The sequence below is a fragment of the Opisthocomus hoazin genome, chromosome 4 (genome assembly GCF_030867145.1).
Source record: "Opisthocomus hoazin isolate bOpiHoa1 chromosome 4, bOpiHoa1.hap1, whole genome shotgun sequence".
NCBI classification, from domain to species: Eukaryota; Metazoa; Chordata; class Aves; order Opisthocomiformes; family Opisthocomidae; genus Opisthocomus; species Opisthocomus hoazin.
In genome coordinates this window covers 63,879,693-63,902,314 of record NC_134417.1, presented here as the reverse complement: position 1 = coordinate 63,902,314, position 22,622 = coordinate 63,879,693, and the positions used below count along the sequence as shown (strand labels likewise).

The 22,622-nt window shown below is 37.8% G+C and overlaps 1 protein-coding gene across 1 annotated transcript in view; it reads right to left on the bottom strand.

The window, feature by feature from the left end:
* THSD7A (thrombospondin type 1 domain containing 7A) overlaps nucleotides 1–22,622 on the bottom strand; it is a 314,907-nt gene that overhangs the window by 76,417 nt on the left and 215,868 nt on the right. The window contains exon 9 of the mRNA XM_075419258.1: nucleotides 5,905–6,096. Coding sequence (XP_075275373.1) covers nucleotides 5,905–6,096 — 192 coding nt within the window. The remainder of the gene's footprint in view (nucleotides 1–5,904; nucleotides 6,097–22,622) is intronic.

Here is a 22,622-nt window from a genome sequence, read left to right as displayed (position 1 = left end):
TACTTAAGTAAAGCACATGTGGAAATGAAAGGCTAGCTTTACAGAGGGACTTGCACATTACTCATAAAATAGCAGAGATATGAGGGTAATTTCCTTGAATGCTTTACCAGAATTCTCATGTGCATAGATTGCTTTTCTGCCTGATTTGGAGCTGGTAATGGGTAAGACATCTCACTCTAGGATATTCAAGGATTGGACTTTATAAGTCTTATTTTGTGACACTGTCTTGACAACTTTCCAATTTCAAAATGCTTAACAATTTTTAAAGTATTTAGGATCATTTTAATTAATCATTTTGATATCATTCATTTTACAAATGCATGTAATTTTATATGTGCATTTCAAAACAGTTGGAATAACCTTAAAGTCTGAGAAAACAGATGCGACTGAAGTGTCTCTCGTGATCTAGAGATTATCTTTGCCTTAGGAATGAGGTAGGCACTCCTCAAAGCAGCTGCACTTCCCGAAGACAGATGTGGTCAGCACATGCACGCCGCTAACATAAGAACAAAGACTGCCCTGTTGGTGCAGATCTCCTGTTCCAGCTTTGCAAACATTCATGCTTCTTCACCTAGTGCGTATCAGTTACACAAACCAAGCAGACCTCTCCTACCACACACAACAGGACAGGACTTAGGGTGCATCCATGGGAGACGAGAGGTCTGTCCTCAAGTCCTTTCTTGGACAGGATTTGAATCCCAGACCCCACACTCCAGGCAGGAATCTGAACTGAGGGGCTCCTGAGCAAAAGGAGAAGCACAGTCACGTCTTCTCCCCTGGCTCACCTACACACAGCGGTGGCAGGTCACTCTGCGAGTCTAGCCTGAAAATTCAGGTTCCCCAGTTCCAAAACTAAGTGGGTTTTAATTCTTGTTTCAGCTGATATCAATTAAAACTCAAGACAATCCCTATCTTCTCCAAAACTAATCCTTTGGTGAATAAGCAATTTTCTGTAAAAACAATTACTTGAGTCTATTTTTTCAGATTTAATTATCAAGCACTGTTATTTCAAGCCAGGAAAATACAAAAATTACAAACAAACAAACCAAGCAAGTATAAGAAGAGTAAACACATTAAAAATCCCCAAGTATAACTCTTCTTTTGCAACTATGAAGTCAAAGTGCACTGGAATTTTAACAGGAATGTAATTTTAAAGCATATCAACCATAATTTGCCTAGAGATGAGAAGAAACTCCTTTGATCCAGCTATTCCTTACATGTTCAGTAAATCAGTCTTGCAGATTTAGGAGAAGTATGAGCTACTGGCTCATATCAAACAGAATACCTGATGAGATGGACAACTGATTTTTTTTATACTAACTCACTCACTGATCATAGTCTGTGATGGCTGAGGTCACATTAAATAGTCCTTCTGGCATTATACTTCAAGTCCTTCTGGCATTATACTGCACTAATTTGTGGACATACAATAGTCACAGTAAGACATTGCCATGAATAGGCAACCTGCCCCAAGAGAATATTTCAAATAAAATCATCCTTCACTCTCATTTTATTAAACTAAACTTTTAAATCAGATTATTTTCTTCTTTTCATTTGACTTGTGGGTTGTTTTTTTTCATCTTTAGTTTTCCAAAATCAGTATCAGTCATTTACTACTGATAAAACTTGGAATGTATCCACAATATTAGTGTTATGCTGCATGACGCTGATTTGGCAGTGTCACTTAATGGCAGTGTATAATCAATATAGCATCAATCTGCATATCTACTATTTGCTGAAAAATTAAGACCCATTACACTTTTTAGTCTCAGGCCATAGCTTATGTAAAGTAGTCTTAGTGCGTATTACTAATCACATAGGATTTACTGTAAGCAGGAGATAAAAAAAAAGCAGAAATATGAACCAGAAAATAAAATAAAAATAGACAGACCCTACATTCAGCAGAGATAGGCTGAGCTGTATACGATACCTTTACTAGACTCAGGCGGAACAACTGTATGATGTATCAGGTAACATCATTATGTCCTCTGCTGTCATTTTAAATTTTGAGACCATGACTTTCCTGAGTTTCTTACTGTACCATGAAGATGTATTTGACAGTGACACAAATGAGCTACCACTACAGGCAGGCTCACAGACAGGCAAATTTATAAATCACTTCACCTTTCATACCTTCAAGCTGAAGACAATGATCTCAGAAAAGATCTCAGAAATGGTTACTGTGACACCCATTTCAACATGGAGTGGTCTCACAAACCACAGAAAGTCTTTATCTTGAGGAAAGAGACTCCTCTCTCTCTCTCTCTCTCTCTCTCCATTGAATGCAAGTAAATAAGTCCACCCCAGCTGTGCATAATCACACTGTGCTTGAGGCTCTGTGTGTGGTTTGACCATGCAGAAGGGGTGTTGCTCTGAATGACGAAATGCTGATGAGAGGGTGTACGGTCGAGGTCACCTCCCGGCTCAAGCAGAAGGCAGCATGGTGCTGAAGGGGCAGTCGTATCCCAGAACTTATTAGAAAACTTTGTCACTACTGTCATTTACATATGGCTTCAATTTTTCCTGTGAAGCTATACTTATCACCAAGGAATTATGACAATACTACTAAATTATTCCTATTCTAAGTCATCCAAAAAAATCAATTATACTGTGGCTGTTTCCTGGTTACCAGTTCCGCTAACTTGATGGTTTCTTCAAACCAATTCAGCAGCATAGATAGCTGGGAAGTAAAAAGAAAACTAAGGTCTTAAGCATGAAATGCAATAGCTCTATCATGGACAGTCATCTGCAAACATTAACAAGTAAAATGACAGAATATAGTATTTATTTATTTCAAAGAGGAGAGAAACTGAAAAATCACAGACAACACTTTGATAAGAAGCCACCCAAGTTCCAGATAAAAGAATCTATTTCATATGTATTCACAGACCCTCAAAAATTTCAATGGGAAATTTCAATTTCAATGTTTATGAACCCCATTGAACAAGAATTAAGCACTGCAGATACTTTGACGGATGGCAATATTCCTTATGTGTGTAAGGCCTGCAATGCTTTGATCTTGCCAGGCTTGTAGACTGAATTCTCTATGACTAGCAGGAGGATGCATGCGATTAGGGACTCACAGTGACAAACCTGGATTCCTTATGTCATTCTGGAAGTCAAGTTTAGCCTTATTCATAGACTGGAAACAGGTTTGTACATTCTGTCATTAATTAATGTCCAAGTCCTGATAACACACAATATATATATGTACAATATATGTGTCCCATTGTGTTCTGAATAAAAACTCTCAAATATCATGGCTATATCATACAGGAATTACTATGAAATGGCTTACCTAACCTCATCTAGCTTTCATACCAACAGTTCAAAAATGAAAGAGGAAACACCTGTGGGACTGTTAACCTGAACAGAAATGATAGCTATTTTTAGAACTCAGTTTTAATGTGTAAATGGAATTATTGATCTTACATTCATGAGACTTGGGACTTTCAGTTTTCCATGATGTTTACCGAGTTTTCATAACAGTAATGTGCATTTTTTATAAGCTCTGAATACAACCGAGAATTGTATGTTTCCAAAAAAAGGTTCATGTGGAGCTTCCTTTCTACATCAGCAGAACACAGACTTTCAGATACATGAACATATTCTGTGCCCTCAGAACATAAAATGACTTCCCAGCACCAACTACACAATCAGTGTTTTACGTTTTGGGAACATTGCTGATCTCTGTCATGCAATTCTGGAGGTGAAAAAGTCATTCAGCTGTTTGTCATGCAGCAAATGACTAAGAGGCATATGAGGAGAAAGATGACAATAACCAATTTCAGTGAAGCATAAAAAATAAAAGCTAAACTGATACTTTTTGAATATAATACAAACAAAGGTGAAAAGTACCTTCCAGCTAGATTTGTAACAATATGCTAAGCCTCGGAAGGTTCTTTTATTTATTTACGTATTTTTATTCTCTGGAGTTGGTACAGAGTGCAAAGGAGCATGGTGTTGAAGATATCTGGACAAGATGTGAGTGAATTACTATAAGCTAGGTATCCTTAAAAAAAGCACAGCATAACCTCATCTCAAAATAGTGGTAGAGAGGCCAAGGTTCGAGCAAAGCTGAAGCACTACTACATCTAGGTAATGAGTTGGCTTTCTCAGCCATTGTTTAGGGATCTCTTCACTACTACCTGTGTGGTTTGAGACCTGTCAATCTCTGGGATCACTCAGTGCTGGTTCTGATCATTGCACAATAGACATAAATAAAATTCATACATCTAAAATCCAGTCTAAGTTTAACTGCTTTGCTGCATCTGCAGCCTTGTATATTATCCTAAGATGTGGTAAGTACCAAAGTCAGAATAAAATAGGTATTTTTTAAAAAGAAGCATAAGAAAGTGGAATCATTTTCTAGAGCAATTTTCATTTTTTACTTCTGTGGCATGCTTGCCAGGATGTTAAATTACAGTCTCCAGTAAAACTGCATAAGCATAGGGAAAAATCTATTATCTTGACCTACATGGAAAAGCCAGAAGCACAGAAATATATGTTTATTTGAATTATTATCTGAAAACGTGGCTCTGTGTTTCCCTCAGAATAAGTCCATTTGACACACTATAAAAGAGGACAACATAAAACCAATTTTGTTTCTGATTTTAAGAGCATTCCTACTTTTTTATATAGATCTAAGTAATTTTTTTATTTGAATCACCTGCTAAAATTATTATAGTACTGATTGCCTCTAACACTCGTAGCAAAGGTTCCTTTCAGGGAAAAGGCTGAAAATGTCTCCTCTGCTATGTATTTTTTTAACAATTACCTGAATTAGCAATGAAAATAACTGTGTTTTCAAACAGAGAAGTGTTTTGGTATATGATGAATCCTGCACCTTTCTTTCTCCATTTCTCAGAATGAGTATTCTGTTTCACTACTTCCTTTCTTTACAGGTTTCACTTTTCAGCTAAATTTTGTCAGCTCTTAAGTAATAAAATGCTTAACAGTTTTAAAGAAGAATTAAACCCTGCACATATCCTTTTCTATTGAAGGCACTGAACTTTAGTGTCAGTAATACACTTGAGTAAATGTTTTCCAAGAACTCTTTGGTGACTATGTCTCCTTGCAGCCAGTGTCGCACAAGGCATTTTACCAGTTGCACCCTGGCACACGTGACGTGGCCATTTTAGAAACATGTTACACACAGAATACATTTGGTCTATTACCCCCCAAAATACTTCAGAACAAAACAAAACCATTTATAGGAAGCATGGAAAATAATCAAAGAATAGACATGAAACTTTATCTAAAACCTTCTTCTTCTTCTCCTTTATAATCCAGATATGTTTTCTCTTTGCATTTGCTGCAGACACTGCACAAGGACCATTTGCATGAATGGAAACCACTCACGTGAGAGAGGATTTGCAGGGTAAAGCAAACTCTTACTATAAATAAAAATGTTAATATTACCAATTAGAGCTAAGAAACTGCAAAAGCAGTTTTCTTAGAATTTGTATCCATTAAAACTTTCATCTTTCCAGCATTCATATTTATATCCTTCCAAACTAGACCTAAATTATAGCTACAGTTACTAACGACCCTCTACAAATATTTTTCACAGAGATCTGCCTAGGATATATTGTTTGTGTTATTTAATGTTAATTTTAACAGAAAATAGGAAAACATATATTTGAAACCATAACAGTAACATTTTGCAGAATAATAAAAAAAAGCAACATTAACTGAAATAATCAAAATAAAATCTCCTCTTTAAAACAGCTTCAGGAACCATGAGCAAATGTAGGATAAGCATTTAAATATTTTTCCTCTATGTAAAAAAATACCAGCTCCAACTAATAATTCATTTCTGTTGATCAAGAAATTGCTTTGACATTGCAAAGACAGTTGAGAATTCACAATCAAATGAGAGTCTGCAAGAGTATGCAACCTTACCTTCACCTGCATATGCCAGAATGGAGCGGGCACGCATCTGCTTCCCTTCTGTGGTTTTGCCGGAGCAGGTGTGTGAGCAGGAGGACCACGCGGACCACATGCTGAGCACACAGTCCTTTGGGCACGGAGCTTCGCAGACAACCGGGATTGGGTAGACAGCATCTCTACACAGCTGTCTGTCAACCTCTTCTCCTGGGAAAGAAAAGGCCAGTAGCAGTCTATCATTTGTTAAATTAACTTAAAATGAGCAGTCTAGTCCAGATGGGCACACAAATAAATTAGATTCTGTTCTTCTATATAAACAAGGTAAATAGATTTTTTTATTAAAATGACTTGTCTCCTCTGCCTTGATTCTAGAAGAACATGATTAAACCTAGTTTAATTTGATATTCTGCTGAAGTGAATGCCAGTCTGGGTGGTCTTTAGGCTTTCATTTTGTGATTGTATATTTGATTCCACAGAACATCCTAATGTGAATAACAGAGTATATAATACACCTATGGAAAACTGGAAATGTGTGTACGTTAATCATCTAGTCTTCATCCACGTTTGTGGGTGAAGGAGTGAGGTATCCTAGCTTCCAGCTCAGCTAGTTTTATAACCCACGATTCATCCTTTGAACTGCAGCTATGCATCACAGCATGAAAAGAGTTGCAGTAAGCTACAGTCAGTGTCTTGTTTGGTTAGAAAGATCTTAATTTGTTAGCCAAGTCTGCAACACATTACTCTTTGTGCCATGGAAGTATAAAAAGATCTATGTATTTGTATTCTGTCACATCAATGCATACATTTCATTGTAATAAAAAGATGCAGGGTGGTATAAATTGTCTACTGAAACACTAGCTAGTGTGTAAGTAGCAGGATTACTACTGTTGTTTCAGTAAGGAAATCATGGGAGCACCGTGTGTGAGATCACCTTAATCACAGAATCACAGAATGGTAGGGGTTGGAAGGGACCTCTGTGGGTCATCTAGTCCAACCCTCCTGCTGAAGCAGGGTCGCCTACAGCAGGTTGCACAGGACCTTGTCCAGGTGGGTCTTGAATATCTCCAGAGAAGGAGACTCCACAACCTCCCTGGGCAGCCTGTTCCAGTAGTCCGTCACCCTCAGAGGGGAGAAATTCTTCCTCATGTTCAGACGGAACTTCCTGTGCTTCAGTTTGAGCCCATTGCCCCTTGTCCTGTCGCTGGCCACCACTGAAAAGACTCTGGCCCCATCCTCTTGACACCCACCCGTAAGATATTTCTAGGCATTTATAAGCCTTCTCTTCTTCAGGCTGAACAAGCCCAGCTCCCTCAGCCTCTCCTCATAGGAGAGATGTTCCAGTCCCCTCATCATTCTCGTAGCCCTCCACTGGACTCTGTCCAGTAGTTCCTCGTCTCTCTTGAACTGGGGAGCCCAGAACTGGACACAGTACTCCAGATGGGGCCTCACTAGGGCAGAGTAGAGGGGAAGGAGAACCTCCCTCGACCTACTGGCCACACTCTTCTTAATGAACCCCAGGATACTATTGGCCTTCTTGGCAGCCAGGGCACACTGCTGGCTCATAGTCAACTTGTCATCCACCAGTACTTCCACGTCTCTCTCCACGGAGGTGCTCTGCAGCAGGTCCACCCCAAGCCTGTACTGGTGCATGAGGTTGTTCCTCCCCAGGTGCAGGACCCTGCATTTGCCCTTGTTGAACTTCATCAGGTTCCTCTCTGCCCAACTCTCCAGCCTATCCAGGTCTCGCTGAATGGCAGCACAGCCTTCCGGTGTATCAGCCACTCCTCCCAGTTTCATGTCATCAGCAAACTTGCTGAGGGTACATTCTAACTCTTCATCCAGGCCATTGATGAAGAAGTTGAACAAGACTGGGCCCAGTACTAACCCCTGGGGGACACTACTATTTACAGGCCTCCAACTAGACTCAGCGCCGCTGATGACAACCCTCTGAGTTGTGCCATTCAGCCAGTTCTCAATCCACCTCACTGTCTACTCATCCAGCCCACACCTCCTGAGCTTCCCTAGGAGGATGTTATGGGAGATTGTGTCAAAAACCTTGCTGAAGTCGAGGTAGATAACATCCACGGCTCTCCCCTCATCTACCCAGCCAGTCATGTCCTGCTTCCTCCACACAGGATCCTGAACTCCACCATTTCATGGTCAATGCAGCTGAGGCTACCCCCAACCTTCACATCTTCAACCAGTCTCTCTTCGTTCGTCAGTACAAGTTCCAGCAGCACGCCTCTCCTCATTGGCTCCTCCACCACTTGCATCAGAAAGTTATCATCGATGCTCTGCAGGAACCTCCTGGATTGCGTGTGCCTAGCTGTGTGGTCTTCCCAGCAGATGTCAGGGTGCTTGAAGTCCCCCACAAGAACCAGGGCCTGTGACTGTGAGGCTACTTTCAGCTGCCTGTAGAAGGCCTCATCAACTTCCTCTTCTTGGTCAGGTGGCCTGTAGTACACACCCACAATAATGTCACCCATATGAGCCTGTCCCTTAATTCTAACCCTTAAGCTCTCGACTTGCTCTTCCTCCGCCCCAGGCAGAGCTCAATACATTCCAGTTGCTCCCTCACATACAGAGCAACTCCACCACCTCTCCTTGTTGGCCTGTCCTTCCTAAAGAGTGTGTAGCCATCTATGACAGCATGCCAGTCATACGAGCTGTCCCACCATGTCTCTGTAACTTTAATGAGATTATGGCCTTGCGAACGCCCACAGATCTCTAATTCTTCCTGCTTATTGCCCAAGTTGAGTGGATTGGTGTACAGACATCTCAGGGAGGACCTCAAGCATGCTGGTTTCCCTGGGTGCAAGAGGATCTGCCATGTCCATGCCCACCCTTAAGGTTGTTGGTCTTCCGCTTCTCAGCTTGGGACACAGCTGAGGAACATTTGTTACTTGTCTGATTGGTCACACTTAATCCCCAGACAGATGGGATGGCTTGAGCATTGTCTTAGTTTTCTAAGGTGACATATGATTTCCTGATCAAATCAGTTAATATCCATTAAGTGAGGAATGCACAAATGACCACATTTTTTGAGGGCTGCAAGTCTCACTGACAGTGACAAAAGCCTCAGGATAAATCATCGGTTTGGAGCAGATGACAGAAAAAATTAACTAAGAAGGGAGAGATTTGGATTCACTGTTTTAGAATTATATTCTTGTTATCATACAAACCAATTACAGAAAACACTTGCAATGAAAAGCACCAGGAACTGAGCGGTAACCCAATATGTAATGTCAGTTACAAGGAACCATGAAAAAGTTGCATCTAAGAGCACACTTGACTTCTGAGGCTTTGTTAACCACGTACAATCAATGTATGGAAAGACCTAGTTCATTTGTAAACATGAAACTTTAAAAAAACAAAAAAACAAAACACTCTGAAAAGCATAACATTTCAAAACATCTGAATGCCTTTTGTGCTATATGATCCTCACTGTACTAGGGCATAAAACCTCCTGTTGAATAATGATTCATCTACTGAAATGTTATTGAGGCATATGGGCTCTTGATGGGACAGAAAAGGAGTGTCTATAGCATTGCACTTGCTATGATCCTTCATGCCAACCTTTTTGCTTTAATACCCAATGTCAACAATGTAGTGTCTCATGAAGATTTGCAATGTACATAAGTCTTCAATACAACAGAACATTTTCTAGAAATATTCGTTAAATACCCTGTGATTTAATGGTAAAGACATCAGCCAGTGTTAATAAACACCACCTGGATTCTGAAAAGCTAATCCAGTGAGAACTGTGAATGCTGTCAATGAAGCCAAAGATCTACAAACACTGCTTTACCTAAGCCTCAAATTAGGCTTTTATTGCTTAATAGAATAATAATAAAATGAATCAAACATTAATCTAAACCGAAACTACATTATTGTCCTTCAAGGCTTACAGAGTCTTAAAAGCTCTCAAATCAGCACCTCTGATAAACTGAGTTCCTGAAAATAAGAGGTTCTTTAGCACTAGTGACATATTACGAGTCCCAGAACGATTAATGACCAAATTATTTATAAAAAAGGAAAAGATGAGTGCCATCTATCCAATACTGTATATCACTTTAACCAGTGTCAAATATTTTATTCCTACAGAATCTTCACGCACAACAGAACTCCAAACATCAATCTTCCTTGGCTCTGCAAACCAGGGAAGTCCTGCAGCTCACATTTTTAAAATAACCTAAACTAGTCATAGTCATCTAAATTATGAAGACCTTTAAGATCAAGGCAGTCTCAATAGCTGTACTTTCCATATTAAAAATACAAATTTGAGCCCTGCCAAAGGCTTCATAGATCTCCCACATCAAGTTCTGCTTCCCTCACTGGACTCAATCTTTGCGTCAATTGTTCTGTCTCTTGTGTCACAGGTCATCACACTCTGACACCAGTGAAGGAGGGATTCCTGTCTGCTTCATCAGAATGGCACGTATCTGGATTGAAGGACAAGATGGAGGAGCAGACCGCAAAATTCCTTTCCAAAGAATATAAAAAAAGCTAGAAAAGATGTGAACCTTACTTTCAAATTATTCCGTCACCAGGTAAGACTCAGCGAGGTAAACTGCTGGGACATTTTCACACTTTGTAAGAAATACGACTGTTACAATAAGTACGTCATAGTGTGAACACACAATACTATATTAGGTTTATTTATTGCCTGCCAACTTAAGCTAGTGTTAACCTGAAACTCAAGCTAAAATTGGGGTCACAACGAGAAATTGTGTTAAATTAGTTCTAGTCGGAGTTTATATTTCAAATAATAAAAAAAGAAGTCTTCACTCTCTCCCCAAATCAAAGCCTTCTTTTATCCTTTGGCTTTTACAGAAAAAATATTCTAGAAATACGTAACATCCATATTAGCATTTATTTTTTGTCAACTGTCCAATTCTTATCTGATGAATTCAACAGCATAGAAAGGCAGTTGGAAGGAATGTTTTATAATGGATACTTCTTATCTTCAGGGAAATATTTTATTTAGACTAAATAGTTCCTGACATTTCACTAATGATTTTATGAAAAACCTGACCTTTGTTGCCTTCCTCTTTAAAGTGCATAGCGTAGTCAACTACCAGGAACCACTCAGCCATAGGCTGGGAACAATGCCAATATAAAGATTAAAACTACTAAGAAAAAGTCTCTTTTGAAAAAGTTTGCCATGTGTAGTCTAATATTCTATTTGAACTTTATAGGTATACATTTATGTCGCACAAGAGCTGAAGTCAGAACTCCAAAAACATGACTCAAAGGTCTCAGTCCTGCGTTACTTACACTCTGAGCAACAGAATGACAAAATGCAAAAAACAATAAGATGAAAACAGAATATGACATTTCCATCAAGAAAACTCTCCACTAGTTACCAGTTGATTTGTTCATTAAAATCCGGAATCTAGCAATAGTCCATATTCAGAAACATGCCTAAGTAGTTCAATGACATTTCTCTCATGCAACAGCTGCACGTTTTGGGCTAAATTCTCCAAATTGCACTAAAAGGAGTGACTGCATGTAGAAACTGCAGGAGGCAAAAGAGGCTTTCTTTGTCAAGGACTTCAAATGGAAAAAACAGTTTAAACCTTTGCTGAGATTTTTCACAGATTTGTATCATCAGTAAAGAGTACTGAGGAGACAGCCGTTCGAATCCACATCGCTTCCTTGAACTGTTATGCTGGATCCAGCCAGACAATCAGCAAAGCGAATCACTGTATTAATACTTCCTTATGGCTGCCTTCTCGGTGTGAAGACCTTCTAGGGTGTGTGCACACACCAGAGCTGCTACTCAACTACTGAACTATTTAACTGCTTTAAAACAAACAAACAAACAACAAAAAAAAAGAAAACCAAACCAATCAAACAAAAAACCCCAAACCCACTACTGAGTAGGCAAATTTTTACACATTAGAGAGGCAGCTTATGAATTTTATGCAGGAGGAACTGGCTAACTATTCATAAGTATCAGATTGTATTCTTATCACCATTCCTGTCTTATTATATTCACAAAGCAGATACGGTATCCATGAAAATTTGGTCTAGATGCTCAAGGCTGGGCTAGACTGTAGAAGACCTACATTCTGTGTTTAATGCGGTTGAATCATGTCACTCCTTCTTGGTTTTGTTTACTCATCTGTAAAACGTGCCTGATATTTAAGTTTCTTGTAAAATGCTTTAAGGTCTTTCCAGTGGGAAGCATTCCTAGAGGTGGTATCACCAGAGAGACATAGTAAGGAAACCCCCTTGCTTGTTGTGTATCTTTTAATACGATGCTTGCTTCAGTGCACAGTACAAAACTTGCTGTCAAATTCTGACCTGTAGTAAATGGAAAGGCAAGTGCTTAACAGAGGGCAAAATTTTTTTATAGCCTTAAAGTGAACAGTAAAATCACTGCAAGATTCAATGAGGCATGGAGAACAACTCAGAAAAAAAATCAACAGAAAATAAAAATGCTGCTGGGGTCCTATGCAATTAGGCAATGAGCTTGGTCTCAGTCCTGCATTTGGAAACCAGCTATAGTCTCTGAAAGTTTATATCAGGTTATATTTCAGCCTAAGGAAAAAATCAACAATAAAATCACAATAAATAGAATCAAATGAACAGAATGCTATGAACATTAAGATTGAACATTATTTTTTAAAAGCCTATGTAATCAGTAAAGGACAGGAATATCACACAATGCTAAAACAAATTATGCAGTTATAAAGTTCATAAAAGAAGTAATGACAGCAACTGAGCATAAATGCTAAAACTGCAAACTTCAGATTCTGTATTGCTTAGTTGAAAGAGTTCAAATTTAGTAGTATATCTGCACCTCTAAGGAAAAAAAAGCTTCAGTTATGCCAATATTTTCTTTCTGTGGTGCCTGGTAGCCATATATGATAGTCTGCTTTTAAGTACAGCAGACCACAGGAAACTACAGAGTGTCATTAGAGTGTTTTTAAACCTGCACATTTAAAATTAAGATGAAAAAATACGAAAGTATGGAAAAGACTGACAGTTCAGTGCACTGCATGATGTGGACCTACTGGTTACACATACTAGGGTATATACTGTATTGTATATATGTGACTAGATCAGTTACAGGCATCACCTTCTCGGCTGACGCCTGTCTTACCAGCTTTCTTGTCTTGCCAGTGCAGCTGAGGAGGCGGCACACAATGTGTCTTCCATCGGAAAACTGCTGGGCAGCTGAAATGCTTAGTAAGGCACCCCAGAGCTCCATTTTTAAAGCGCTCTGTGTTTGTGGGTCAAGATGGCCTTGTTATTATTCAATTGCCTTCAGTATGCAGCACGGAGGCTGCATGAAAAACATCCAGTTAGTTCACACGATGTTAAAATCTGTGAGCTATGCTGATTGCCATTTACTGTTTCCTTCCTTCCCTGTCTAGAAAAGTAATCAACAGGAAATTATTGCACTTCCTCCTGTATGGGTTGTAAAGGTTGAAATGGCCAATGAGTCTGTTCTTTGTATTGAATTCTCATGCAGTTTCCCACACGCATTCCTCTCACATGAGGACCTACACATGTCCCTATGCTGAATTCCTCATCGGTCTGCCAATGTGTTGAATGACCTCCTCAGGCTGTCTGAGGAGCCAAAGCTGCTGTGTGGACTCTGCCCATCAAGAACAAAATATGCCTCTCTATATTCAAAACTCAGTAACACCAGATCTGTGGTATGTACTCAGTCCTGGGTTTTGTATGAAGCAAACTTTAACCACTCTCTGTGCCCAAAGTTAGTAAAGCACATGCTTCTCCACTAAGACGTTTGTACATGCTACTATTTTACAATTTTAGCATTATTCTTGTAGATATACAAAGAGAGTTTGACTAGAAGAGGGGAAAATGCTTTTTTTTTAAAAAAAAAAAAAAATCCTTACAATTCTGAAGTGCCGAAATGTCTGTTTAAATTATAACTCAAGGCAGAAAATAAGCAAGAAAATACCAGTCTAAAATGTAATTGCCTCAAAATTAGAAGAAAGTCACAACCAGACTGTAATAGTATGGAAAAAGCATTGATGATTTTAACTGTCACTGTTCTAAAGAAAATACAAAAAAAAACCCAACTTCAAGAAAACCACTGAAATAAGAGAAAACATACAAACTTCTCCATATTTGGAGTTCTATACTAGACTTTCATTAGTAATAACCTTGTCTACACATTGGCCGATTAGACTAATGTAAAATAGGCAATTCTTCACATTACGGAAAAGCTATTAAAATTATCACAAAACCATTAACTTTTCAGATGCTAGGACACCTTATAGCTGCTAATAAGCAGATAGTAATCAATCACCATGATAAATTAACATTATCATTTTAATTTCTAATACTGTTGCATTTCTTTCAAATCACTAAGCATTTAACAGTCCTCAAAGTTCACCACAAAAGGAAGAATCCTGCCTGTCTAGCATGAACTGTCACAACAAGCTAACTTTTCCTTCCAATCCATGGTGCTGCAGCAGTAGTGTGGATTTTTCTTTTTTTCAGTGATCAGAAGAGGCAAAGAACTATATTGTGAACTATGCACAGGAAAAAGTGGAGGCCCATCATAACTTTCACTCATCTTCTGCCCTTTTGGATACTCAGACAATTGTGATCTGTCTTCCTCAAACCTCCTTATCTTAATTTCACTGTATCGGAACTGCTGATTGGAAAATCAGTCTCACAACATGACTGAAATTTTTTTTGGCAATTCTCTTTTTTTGTTGTTTGGCTCTGATTTTTTTTTTTTTCTCTTATACGACAGGAATTCTCTGAGGAAAGCTGTCTTTCTCATAGCACATGCCTCTAATTAAAATGCACACAGACCTGCAAAAGGCTGACCCAGAAATTCCAGCAGGGAGAACTTTGAAGTTAATCTCTGAAAACCTAATCAAATAAGCCACAGAAAGAGGAAACAATAATATTTACATGCAATTTATCATTCACCATCTTGTTTAGCCCAATAATCTTAAGAGTAGTTGGAGGAAAAAATGCAACCGCATGACTGACAGACCAATTTTTGCTGTTGAGTCGGTTCAATACTTGTATATAACATATACTTTGATAGACATTAGGAACCTTTAAATGTTTTATTAATCCCAGCAGCCTTCATAACGTCTTGACAGTGTTTATTCATATATGCTCCTGAGATAAAGGCTGTCAACGTAAGCTTTAATGTTAGTAAAATGACAATGTCCTTGAAAACAGCAGTAACACCATGTTACCTTGTATGTAATTATTTTCTGTTCTAGTTCCTGAATGACCAGCTGTCAAAAAAATCTCTCTGCATGAGGTGGGTTGATAAGTTTTCAACATTTTGAAGAACTTCTAGCCTCTCCAATTATTGAACACAAATAAACATTAACCTACAATTTATATTCTCAATATATTCTACTTCATTTGCTCTGAAGTTTTTCAACAAATATAATGTGAAAAGATGGTGTATTTTTCCCTTGTATTGTTCCTACCAAGCGAAGTTTCTGCATTCATTTCTATCGCTTAGGTGCCTAACTGGTAGCTCCAAATGTTAAATCAGTTGCTAATTCCCTAATCACATGCCTTTTTCTCAATTGCTTTTGCTAAGTAGCATTTGCATTTAATTAAGTACATCTTAATTAGTTGATGGTTAACATTCGTGAAGTCATTTTCTTCTAAGAAGCCTAAGTAGAAATGGCACTGATTTCAATGAAGACAAATACACTAGTTTCTCACATCTGTTCGTTGTGCAAAAATGTAAGACAGTTGGTCTAATAGTTTAATGATATGAAAATACTGTAGGATTGTGAATTGTTTGATTTGATGATTTGTGTGGGAAATTTTACTGTGGTGTAGGTTTCAATGTAGAATTTGAAGTGGTAACATACAGTCTATTCCTTACTAAAACAACAATTATAAATGTGATATTTTGGGCCCTTCTTCAAAAAACCATCATGAATCTCATAAATATGGATGGAATTTTTTTCAAATTAGAAACTCGCTAGCACAAGCACATATAACTTCATCTTGTTTAGATATTTACCATGACTGCACACACAGAACAGTGACATATAGAAAAGGCCACTGACTACTCCCCTTTCACTGTGCAAATACTGGAAGATATTTTTAAGATTTTTTTAAAAAAAAATATTTATAAAAAGATATTTTACTTTTAAAATATAATCCTAAATTTTGAAGTGTGATTTTGGCTTTTTTTTTAAGCAAACATTTGCAATGAAAAATGACCGGTGGTAGCATGAACAAATACATACAAAAGGAAAATAGCTGGAGCTTAGAAAGCCACCATATCCAGTGTTGCTTAAATCAAAGTTAATAGCATGTCAACATACTTAAAAAATCATGATCTTATTAAGGTTTTCTATTTCTTAATGAGACAAAACACCACATTTTACAACTTCTTGTTGATGACTATGTGCACTTTTCCTCATGTAATCACCTTATGGGAAAAGGAATTTTGACAAGCGGGAACTCCTACATTCATGCAGAAATGTAATTCTAACCATAGTACCTGAGCACTTCTGCTACTTCTCCATAACCAAACCAGTAAAGGCTACTACTATGCCTCAGCTACAGCTGAAAGAGTAACGTGTTTGCTAAACTTCCCCAAAATACAGCATATTAGCAGCTATGTACTAAAACTGCAGAAGCAGTTAAACCGGCCATGGGTGATTTACAGGAAAGCTTAAAGATGTGAAAGGCATTCTGCTACAGAGGTAAGACAGTTCTGGTTCCAAAACTTCTTCCCTGTCCTTCAGCTCATCCAAAGTTTCAGTCACGCAAATTTGAAGAAAAGTGAGGCACTGCTAAGAAACCCAGTTCAGTATTCCTTAATGCCTCAGGTAAAGGTAAGATTTTGCACCATATACAAAACAGCTAGAGGAATAATCAAAGCCAAAATAGAATCACAGAATCATAGAATGTTTTGGGTCGGAAGGGACCCCTAGAGGTCATCTAGTCCAACCCCCCCGCAGCGAGCAGGGACACCACTAACTAGATCAGGTTGCTCAGAGCCCTGTCCAACCTGGTCTTGAATGTTTCCAGGGATGGGGCCTCCACTACCTCTCTGGGCAACCCGGTCCAGTGTTTCACCACCCTCATTGTAAAGAATTTCTTCCTTATATCCAGCCTAAACCTACCCCGTTTTAGATTAAAAGCATTACCCCTCGTCCTGTCACTGCTGTCTCTACTAAAAAGATTGTCCCCATCTTTCCTATAGGCTCCCTTTAAGTACTGAAAGGCTGCAATCAGGTCTCCCCGCAGCCTTCTCTTCTCCAGGCTGAACAAGCCCAACTCTCTCAGCCTGTCCTCATAGGAGAGGTGCTCCAGCCCTCGGATCATTTTTGTAGCCGTCCTTTGGACCCGCTCCAACAGTTCCATGTCCTTCTTGTGCTGAGGGCTCCAGAGCTGAACGCAGTACTCCAGGTGAGGTCTCACCAGAGCAGAGTAGAGGGGCAGAATCACCTCTCTCGACCTGCTGGCCACACTTCTCCTGATGCAGCCCAGGACACGGTTGGCCCTCTGGGCTGCCAGCGCACATTGCCGGCTCATGTCCAGCCTTTCGTCTATAAATATAAACAACACTATAAATATAAATAACACTATAAATATAAATAACACTCATCTATAATATAAATAACACTCCTTACTTTGAAATAATGACAGCATTAAAGGTACAACTCTGAAACAAAAACTAAGATCATATTTTAAAGACACACATTTTGTGCTAAAATTGCTTCAGATGGGAAACCTCTTTGGATGTTCTTTGGATGTTCTTTGGATGTAACTGGTTAAAAATAATGAACTCACACCTTCAGATACAATATTAATGCTTCAGTAATCCTATTACCATAATAGAAGAACATATGTACTTCCATTTACATTAGAGACATCCATCAGGATTACAGTCATGTAGGTACAGTCTAAATTTGATAGAGGGAAATAAAACCAGGGAAAGGAATAGTATTTCTCTATCCAAATAAAATTTTTTTGACATAAAATGCAGTGTCATCTGTCACATATGTAGGAAGGCCAGATTAAACACTATGAAAAATAATATTCCATAACTATGTTAACTCAGAAATATACAGTAACCTGAGGTATTTGTCTGAGAGAAAAAAAAACTTTTTTTTTTTACATTGAACTACAAACTTCTTACATATGCTTGAACTCTTTAATCAATGACAATGAGAAAAGTGGAAGAAACTGTTCTGTTCTCTTTGTCATCTAAAGAAGAGCATTTTGTGGTATCCACTTTCAAGCATTGCCTCTAATTCCTTTTTCCTATCTCTTATTTTTCATTATTCTTTGCTAGATTTGTTCAGAGTGAAAAACTAAATTACATACATTTCAGACAGAAAATACGCGGAAAGGTTTTCCAGGCCTCCCCGCATTTATGTAATTTTCTAAGTGGTAGTGGTGAAGCCAGCCACACTATCAGTTTCCCCAAGCACACAGCAATCACTTGTCTGTCTGTGAAGCTCTCAATTAAATAAAATAAAATAATTATTACAAAATTATATATGAGGTCAGGTCATTCACTATACACACAGAGGCACACTGAGGGTGTCTTACAGCACTAACTATGGCTTAAAAAGTAATACAGCCTTTTTATCTCTGACAAAACACTATAAGTCACTGAATGCATGTTTTGTATTATGCGTCAAAGACTAACAGAAAATTCTTCTTGCAGATGATACTTCTTTGAATTTTCACTGGTTCTGATATCACTGAATACCTACCAGCATGAAAGAGGCTGTATCTGAACTACTGCTGATAATGTGAGCATCTCTGAAAAAGACTGATCTAAATAGGAATACTGAAGAATTAATCCAAATTAATTAAAATGGGACTTTGAAGGAGATTAGTTAAACTATATTAACATTTTGTATGGCTATCTTTATTCAGAGTGAAAGAGAAAAATCTTAAGAAATAGAATTAAGGCCACCTTAATTCTGAATAAGAGGATTCACATACTTGTTTAATATAGCTTAACTAGTACTATTTTTGCAGTTAATTTGGATCGACTTTCCTAAGTGTCTCCTTGCAGACAAGACAAAGTAAACAAAAACTGAAACCTAATATGCCTTTAACTGATAATCTGCTACACTTCAACTTTATGCCATAGTAGACTTGTACCACAGGAATAGTTGTCCGATATGTTTAATAAAGAGCCCAGCAGAGTACCTACACATTGCCTAACAAAAGGAGTAAGATTTTCCTACTTCTTGACAGGTAGCTGAAGCATTTTCATGGTTCATTTGCTAATGTAGTCTTACTGAGAATGATAAGGAACAGAGAACACAAGTGTATTGATCATAACCAAGCACAGTTGCCTTCTAGTGTCAAATAAGCCAATCAAACATCATCTTGACACAAAAGAAAAAGTACATTTGATGACAAGCTATGGTCCCAGAGAATACAATCAATATTAGTCATGGGACCAAGTGGGATCAATATGTCAGACCAATATGCCATTTTAAGTAGAATGGCGAAAGGAAAGGAAAAATGCTGATAGAGATACAAGGAAACAAGAAGACACAGTGTGAATCTCGAGGATGAGATCACTTAAAAATTCATGGTATATTTCTAAGAACACTTGACAAAAGCACCAATTCTCCTTAAAAAGATATAGCTGATCCCAAGATCAACTGGACATTCTCATAAAGTTTGGCCAACCAAGTCACAATTCATATAGTGACAGACGCAAAAGTATGACTTCAAAAATAAAATTTAAAAATACTTTCTCCATTTGTTTGTAAAATGTTACAGAAACTCTTTTGTGTTTAACAGTGAAGAAAAATCCTTTGATAGACTTCAGAACTATTCATACTGTTATTTTGAATATTGAAATAGTAGGATTCAAAATACATGGATTTGAAAATGCAACACGTATCTATTTTAGGATTGCACTATGTCTTTTTGTTTATTTAGAAAACGATGTTTTATGAATCACTGGGGATTATAGTACTATTTTTTCACTACTCAGTATTCTCATCAATTTTTTAGATTCATCAGATACAGACACGTAAAGTGTTGTAGCCTTTGAAAAGGTTTCAAAGGCATTTTATTGTAACTACTATTTTAGGCATTTCTACTTCCCCTCCAATAAGCTCACAATGAAGTGGAGAACAAGTCCAGCAAGGACAATGGAATGTCAACAATTTCAAACCAGTTCAATTAAAAGTGGTAATTCTGATGTGCCGCTCTGAGCCAGATTAACATTCAGGGATACGAGTTAGGAATAGAAGAACAAAAAGGAAATAATGGGCAAGACTACAAAAACAGTAGCAAGAAAACAATGTGACAGCTCCACCAACGTCAGCAGAATGACAATGGTCCCAATACTCAATCTTTTCAACAATTCCTTACACTGAGGTACTAATCTGCATATTTTAAACGGCTAACTTAAATGGGCTGGTTTTCACGATACACTAAATATCCATAACTTTCATGAACTTCAAGCTTCTCATTTTATGAATATTTATGAGTTTCAGAGGATAACTATAAATTTAAGATCAGAAGTTCACAAAGTTTCACCATAAATTGATTCATAAATACTCCAGCACTGCAGTTTCATCACCAAGTATTTTCGTAGAATTTGGCCATCAACATTTTAGTATTATTCCTCTCCCTAATGCAAGAGTATAACCTACAGCTGAAGAGAATGACTAGTGGCATGCAGCTGACAGAACATTAGATTAATTTTTCACTTTGTTAATTATCTAACATTTCACAACCATACAGTGAATATGCAGCAAATTTACAACTATGCATTCATAAATATCTGTGATACCTCTTGCCACACAAATATACCTGTAAGTCAGAAGCGGTTTTAAGAGAATAAGAAAAATTATTTTATAGAGTAAAAGATGGTTGCAAATATTTTCTTTGCATTATTCATCCAGCAGCAGCTAGTAAAGAGTTGTCACTCTATATGTAATCTGACAGCTCAATTCAATCACACTTAAAACACAGGACCCAAGAGGTGTAGAAGAGATCACTGCCACTCTCATGTTTACACATCTCTGAGAAACAGTTTTATAATTAATTTCATGGATGCTTCTGCCCGTGTCCTACTCCTGGCAGATAAAATGCAGTCTTTGGAGAACATCTTTTTATCCATCTTGCGATGAATATCTTCTCATCATTACAAGTGTAAGGCACAGCATGCCTTCAGGGAGCTCAGACTGTGAATTAATCTTGTCTTTTGGAAACATTTTCATAACTGATTCCTCTCTAGAAGACTAAAACTAACCCATCCTTTTGACTTTTCCTTTCTCTTAGCCTCTCAGTATGCTAATTCAATAAAGAGCTTTCAGGAAAGCAACCAGAGGTAAATACCTCTGCATCTTATAAACCCATGCTAAATTAATACAATAATGTTGTCACAGAAAAAAAAACAAAAGTAGCAGGAACACATCTGCAAGTATAGGGACATTATAACTCCTCTACTTCATTAACAAGTTGTACAAGCTAATGTTCTAAAGTCACAGAAATCTGACAGATCTCACTGCAGATTTGCACCTACTCAGACATATCAGCTGTACCCCTTCCCCTACTGGTTTTCTAGAAGCCTCACACAAGTTTTAAGATGCTTTTAGCTATCATTATTCTTCTTTTTCCCCTCATAAAAAAAACAAACACACACTCTGAGACATTCAGAATGAGATTTGAGGTAGTTTCTACTTAATATCTTTTCTGTGGAAAACAGTAATGCAGCAATTTGCTATTTATAAAATAATATCAGTAGCAATAAAGGAAGTCTTAAATCACTAAAATTAAAACCAAACATCTGATAATTTCCAGGGCAAGATTTACATAACTAATCCATAATTTATCCCCCAAATTATGTCAAGAAACCCAACTGCAGTAAATGCCAGGCTTAAAGTTGCCTTTGTATAATGTGGGTTTTTAAATTGCATAATCACATGCTTATTATTTTTCCACTGGGTGCCTTCCTCCTTCAGTTCACAGATTGGAATCTCCTTAATGAGAAGCTATTTGGTATTTTTAGTTTTATTCTCTTTGTTCATGAGTCTATGTTTTATTTACCACATATTAATTAAAAGAGTTATTAAAACAGAATTGGTAATTTTTCTAAGATCTTTCTGTCATGGCTACCATATATCCACTAATACATTTATTTTCAGAACACTCAAGATGTGACAGGTCAGTATTATTTATATTTTGCTGATGCTGAAAAAAAGTGGAGCAAAATTAAACCCTGAAGAATGAGAAGACTAAGGTTAGTTGTCTCAAAGACAAAGCATTCATTACTACAAAATGCCCACTTAATCCCCATAGGGGATATATCCGTTTCATAAATAAGTAGCAGGTTCTGTGGGGAAAATGTCATGTAGGCACAATTAAATAATTAAAGACTTCTATCTGATACTTTCACATCAGGACCAGACCTTAATTTCCTAATGTTTGAGGGCTTGGCTTTGCAACCTAAAATACTTAATTTTGACATAATATTTCTTTCCAGTTTTCTAGTTTAAAACAGAAGTCAAATGAAAAATAGTACTTCTGGAATGGATATTACACTGCCAGGTGATCACATGGGACAAAAGCAGGAGCAGACTATAACACATTGTGTTCCAGCTGTAGAAGCAACGAATTTCCTTCTCTCTTCCCCTTATCTGGCTTCTTATCCAGCCTTATTTTCTCCAGACACTAATCCCAGTCGGTCACCTCACCGTCCCTTTCACCCAGCCCTGCCAACTTTGCTCCGGTGTCAAATCTTCCCTTGGATTGAC